At 34.2% G+C, this 6,275-nt stretch overlaps 1 protein-coding gene across 1 annotated transcript; it reads right to left on the bottom strand.

Moving 5' to 3' along the window:
- Nucleotides 1-2,459: 2,459 nt before the first annotated feature.
- LOC145125872 (actin-related protein 8-like) lies at nt 2,460-5,955 on the bottom strand. Its single transcript, XM_079061279.1, has 12 exons — nt 5,492-5,955; nt 5,183-5,262; nt 4,994-5,064; nt 4,773-4,840; nt 4,632-4,693; nt 4,461-4,558; nt 4,297-4,378; nt 4,066-4,208; nt 3,781-3,929; nt 3,533-3,669; nt 3,278-3,396; nt 2,460-2,781 (listed from the first exon to the last, which is right to left on the bottom strand). The coding sequence occupies exons 1-12, from the start codon at nt 5,848-5,850 to the stop codon at nt 2,704-2,706; spliced, it is 1,446 nt and encodes a 481-aa protein (XP_078917405.1). The 5' UTR covers nt 5,851-5,955; the 3' UTR covers nt 2,460-2,703.
- Nucleotides 5,956-6,275: the final 320 nt, after the last annotated feature.

Here is a 6,275-nt window from a genome sequence, read left to right as displayed (position 1 = left end):
ACAAGGATGTTTTGGTTTAATCTCAATCTCAAACATATACTAACTTGTGGTTCTAATGAAAAAAAAACTTTCAAAATCTCTCTCTCTCTCTCTCTCTCTCTCTCTCTCTCTCTCTCTCTCTCTCTCTCTCTCTCTCATTATTAAGAAAAGCTTGGTCAAAGCCTCTCTAACTTTTTTTTTGAAACGGAAAACTATTTAAACCTACTCCTAAATACCACCTATCTCTCTTAAGAGACTTGAACTCATGACCTCTCATTTGAGAGGATCACTCCTTACCGTTAGGCCAAAGGCCTTTTGGTAAGTCTGAATGAAAGCAAGAATAAGTGTTCAAATCTATAAAATCTTTTCTTTTCTTCACTCTTCCCTTTTTTCCATCTCTATCGATACTCGTTCTCTATATAGGCCTCTTTCATATTTCATCTCCCTTATATGATATCAAGCTTCAATAATGTTGGTATGATTATAAAGTATAAAGAATAGATAGGAAGAAGAAAGATGTCAAGAACTTACCACCGATATCACCTTTTCCCTCTCTTTTCTCCTTCTCGATTATGCCTTGTTTTCGATAAGGAGTTCTGTCTTTTTTTTTCCGGGTAAAGGAGGACGACACCTCCATTAAATTTTATTAATAAGAAGAAAAAATATAACTGCAGGTTGGGGACTCCCAACCTAAGGGGAAAAATAAAAGGTTCCTGGGACATACCCGAGACCAAAACAACCTAACTAACTAAAGAACAAACTTAAAAGGGGAAAGAACATGATGTAAATCCCGATACAAAGCATAATCAAACACAAATACAAAGATAAGAAACAAACATTAGGCACAAAGTCAAGGCTAGTGTTGAGTGACGATATCTTCATTCTTCATAGGAAGCCTCCAAATGATCTTGGTTTTAGCAACATTTGGGGAGGACTTGAATTCAGATATGGAGTGTCATGGGATCTTACTAAGTGTATAACTAATGGATTATAGTAGGATTAGAGGTTGGAAAGTCATTCATTGTTCCCCCTCTTTCTCTCCAAATTTATGCTCTCTCAGCCTTCTGTGAAGAAAACACACTCCTTATTTGTTTGTTTCTCATTAATGAATTAACATTTTAACCATTGAAAAGAATCTTAGGGAAATAATAGAAGAGACCCAAGAGGATGGAAGTCAATGAAACCAACTCAATCTCTTAGTTTCACAAGTGCCAAGGGTGTCTCCTAAGTAAAACTTGACGTTGTACTGTGCTTTAAAACCAACTCAATCTCTTGGTTTCACAATTTCTTTGTCTTATACTCAATTTTTTCCATCAAAGATGTATTGCAACTCGTATGATCGGTGGAAATTTTACACTTGTTACCATACAATAACGCATTTGTGCCTTCATGGCAAAAATCATTGCAACTCCAACTAAGCTTATCTCAAGCGCTACAAAAGTAAAGTTGATTACTCACAAGTTTTGTATTTGTGTATTCTCAATTCTACATTGATCCATCTTGGCATTGTGTCCATCGTTAAAGAGGTCATTAGGAATGCCTCAATCAGAAAACCAACTACATCACATCAAGTTCCACTCCCCTACTTTTGATCATTCTTTATCATTAAAGCATTTTATGATAGAATAAATGGCATTTTGTCATCACCTGCTGTGCATGTCATGTTTGTTGCAAATATTCAACAACGTGAAGGAAACCAGGAAATTACACACCCAATTTGTGGTGTTAGGATTGATCAGACATAGATTAACATGACAAAATTAATCAATGAAGCTTTGTCTATGTGACACGGTTCATTCTCCCTCGCCCGATGTATATGCCTACAACACTATTAATAGAGGCTTAACTTTGGTTGATCGCCAACATGATTCACTTTTACTTTAGAACAAACTCTTAGATGAAACCCTAACATCTGACAACCACACATACACATATATTCTAAAAGCTTGTTCTCATTTAAAATCCCTTTTGGGAGATAACAACTCCATGCACGAATCATCAAAGTTGGAATAAAACCTGCCACACATATATACACAGCTCGATGATAAACATGTATTTAAATTCAGACAACATAGGGTCGTCTGAACGCGTTATTGTTGATGGCCAAGTTAAGATCACACACCAAGTGTTCGATAAAATGTCTACCGGAGATTCTACAACTTGGAGTGTAAACTAGAAATGGTACGTACAAGAACACATTATGTGTGTTCCAAGAAATGGTTTGATTTTCTAGTTGGGTCAATCATGTTGTTTCAGGTGTACCCTTATGAATTGAAATAGTATGGTTGAATTTAAATAAATATGAGAATTAATTAGAGCTAGTTTCAAGGTATTTTTCTAGAATTTTTTTTAGTTGGATTATTATTTAATGATGTTGTGCCCCCATACATTTGGGTTTATAATAATTTATTCAATCAAAGAACGAAACAAACTTTTTGTATACATAATTTTTACACACAACAAACATTTTGTATACATCATTTTATCAAATACAACATACTTTTGTATACATTATTTAATCCATACATACATGATTTACCAATGCATAACCTAATGGGGGGAAAAAGAAACATGCCACAAGATGATTTCTGATTAGCCTTAGCCACATCAGGCATATATAATTACATACACAACTAGCATAACAACACGATCCTATCATCCTAGATGCCTATTGGCGGCTTATGATTATAATAAATATCAAAAAGCAAAAGCAAAAGCAAAAGTTCACCATATGAAGTTTCTTCTGGACTTTGGTCGGAAATCCTTCTTTGTGATACACCAAGAATTCGGAAAGGTGCTTAGCTACATGGAAATGAAATGAGAATTTAACGAATATGACTCCATTAGAATATACCCCTTTGTTATACTTTGGCATTCCGTTGTATGATTTGGAAAATAATAGTATGTAATTTTGTTGTATAAACTAGTCATTGACCCTTAAATTAAGATTTATATAGAAAGTTGATGTAGTAACGACTAAAAACTTTTAACTGTTTTCTAACTTCCCATGAGATTTTCTAAGAGTCATTTGGTTCAAGAAAATGTTTTGGACAAAACTGGAATCTGTCAAAAGGAATTGAAATTTCCAAACAGAGGATTGGAAATTTGGAATGGAATTAAAATCCAATTCTGGTTAAATCCAGCAAACCTAACACTTTCTATATTAAGTTGATTCAACAAGGACCACAATCTATGTAACTCAAAACATGCATCACATCATATCAAAAACCAAAGATTTGGTGATTAAAGACGGAACCAGAATGAAGGAAATGGGTGCACAAGAAGAAGAAGAAGTTACATTGCTGAGAAGCTTTGCCCCATGCCATGCAGAATCTGCACCATGTGGAGGTGGAATAACTCGAATTCCATTGGATATGGATGGAGGAAGAAGAACATGCAATTCCTTCTCTAATCTTTCTGCATTACCAAAATACTTACTAATCCATCACTTTATTACACGCATCATCATATAACACCATCATATGTCTGTGTGTGTGTGTATATATATATAAATAAAATAGCAATAGCAGACAGCAGTGATATGTTAATGTACCTACAACTCCAGGTAAACATGTTGTGCCTCCAGCCAAGACAATGGTCTTGAACCAAGTTTCATCAGGGGTTAATCCTGCAGCATGGCAATGCTCAAGGCAAATTGCCACTGCTTGATGCAAACCATTTGCAGTCCTCCTGTATCAGTATTTACATAACAAAAAGACCAAAATACCCCTTCAATCATATAAGTAATAAACTTTGATTGATTGATATGATGTATGTATCATATGTTTAAGGAGTACATACAGTCCTGCAATGCGTGGCTGGAATAAAATCTCTCCTGTACGAAATCTTTCTTGCTTAAGAGTAAACAAACCCTCAACAGGAACTTCATATGATGCTTCTGTGTCCTTTCGTAATTCACCTTCATAGTCAATAGCAACATAACAAAGCTTCTGCAATGCCATTTTATTCCAACAACATTACGCAAAATACCATCAATGCTCTTTTAAAACAGTAATATATATATATATATATATATATATATATATATATATATATATATATATATGTATATATATATGTATATACCTCTTTCAACGTGCGCACTGTGTATAATGAGGAAAAATTAAGATTTCTCTGCTGCATTTGTTCCCTAAGGTATCCTGTAAGCTTTAAAGCTCCAACTCCCATACTTTCCACACCAACTTTGTGCATAATCTTACCATTTAAAACTGAATAACATAGAAATAAAACGTTTTGATGAGACTTCAAAATTACATGCAAATGGTAGAAAGATGAAGAAGGGAAGAGATAGCATACTTGGTACAACACACGTTTGATGAAAACCAATATTCACAAGAATTCCTGAGGTTTTTTTTGCTGCAAACAAAGCTAAAGTTGCCTGCACACATTGATTATACAACATCAACTTTTTAGGGATCCGAATATATATTGTATTATGAAGTCAACAAACATGGTCAAACCTGGTTGATTGCACAGACAGAAGGAACATTCAAGTCAAACAGTGCTGAGTAGACAGCTTCTTTTAGTTGTCGTCTAGCAGTTTTAGCAGCTTCTCTATCTGAAACACATTCACAAAATCACATCATAAATTGTAAAAAATAAAAACTCATATTATTTATCAGAAAGTATACCGCCATATTGGGAGATTGGAATTGAGACAACAGTTGGTTGTGAAGATGGTTTCACCTGCATTCTGAAGAAAATTTACAGATTCAACTAAGGGAAAAGAAAATATTAAATATCATGTGGAAAGTAAGTAATGAGAAGAACACCTGCTATACATTGTTGCAAAAAAATGGCGAAGCCTAGAGTACACTGGAGACTCAATGTTTCCAAATTCCTACACATACAGACACAGATACAATCCATCTTTTAGAATATCAAAGAATGGAAGTAGATTCTTTAATTTACCATCTAAAAAGCAAGAAAATAGATTGGAAAACCCAAAGTCATCAAATTAAATGCTACTGAAGTTGCAGTTGCAGTTGCTTACCATAAATGTTGATGCCCGCCCGGATGGAGAACCATATTTGCTCCAACCAAATTTGCAATAGCCAGAACCACCTTTTATCAGGATATATAAGAATAAGAAACTTAATAGTTTAGAATCAATATCAAGGAACAAACAGAATTCAACTAAAATAGTCATAATTAATAGTAGTTTAAGTTGAAGCATACACACCATCAATGATAATAGCTCCAGGAACCTGAGCTCGTTGCCCATAAATTTGCATAAATGATTGCATCTGAGAAGGATAACTTCTGCAGCAAAAATGAAATTTAAAACAAACAGTTTATTTGACATTTGAATGTAATACCTAATTGCAATTTCAGCACACATATTTTCTCAATACAATTACATTTAAGAGGAATCTGAATGAATATCCCTAGGAATAACTTGTAACGCGTAATATGAGAATTTTAATGTGCAAAATCCTTCTGTAATGAACTCATATAGTTCAAAAATTCATAAGTAGCGAAAAAAATGTACCTAAGAGGATAACCGGATCGTAAGTTGCTTTCAGCGAAGAACATCGCGTCCCAGGGATCTTTCTTGTTTTGAAGATAATATATCCACAAATTATTACAAGAGACGATTAATTTCCATGATTTGCAAACAACTATGAGCTTCGCCGCCTCTTTAGGTCCAAGTAATTTGAGAATTTGCATAAATATATCAATAGGTATTCGGTCAAATTCCCCAGTTGACGACGAACACACGATAATCTGATCTGATACAGATGCATGACTTGAAATCGAGAAGTTCAAATTCAGTGATGAGATCGAACTGGAATTACTCGAATTCAAACGATTTGCAGATTCCAGAAACTTCTTCAAGAAATACGCCATTACGAATCTGATGTGGTACTGGCGGAGATATTGTGTCCGAGTGGAAATCGTGGCGGGCGCTGACGCTTCTCTTTTGGAGCCGTACTCAACTACTCATTCCATGGCTTGACTCGTAACTACTAATTGTTTGTAACTATCGATGTGTGTTGGTTTGAATTTCACCTTCTAATTTCATTTATTCAATAACTAACCCTGAGATTTTATCTATTCACAAAGTTAACCCTTACACTGTTACACACATACCAAATCCATGTGTATGTATGGACAAAATAAAAACGTGTCACATTTTTGTACTATTAAACTTGATTTTAATTTTTTGTATTATAATTTATACAAAGTATAACCTTGTGTATTTTAACATCTTAAATATAATATATTCAGTACAATATATTTAGGGTTAAAAGATTATCTTCATCGTCTTCTTC

Source organism: Lactuca virosa, chromosome 7 (genome assembly GCF_052849685.1).
Source record: "Lactuca virosa cultivar CGN04683 chromosome 7, Lactuca_virosa_CGN04683_v6, whole genome shotgun sequence".
NCBI lineage: Eukaryota > Viridiplantae > Streptophyta > Magnoliopsida > Asterales > Asteraceae > Lactuca > Lactuca virosa.
This window is presented reverse-complemented; position numbering and strand designations above follow the sequence as displayed.

Coding starts and splice junctions, on each gene's coding strand:
- LOC145125872 (XM_079061279.1), bottom strand. CDS start 5,850: ATGGCGTATTTCTTGAAGAAGTTTCTGGAATCTGCAAATCGTTTGAAT. Junction 4,841..4,993: donor GGCGGGCATCAACATTTATG/GTAAGCAACTGC, acceptor CTGTATGTGTAG/GAATTTGGAAACATTGAGTC. Junction 4,559..4,631: donor TCCAATCTCCCAATATGGCG/GTATACTTTCTG, acceptor AATGTGTTTCAG/ATAGAGAAGCTGCTAAAACT.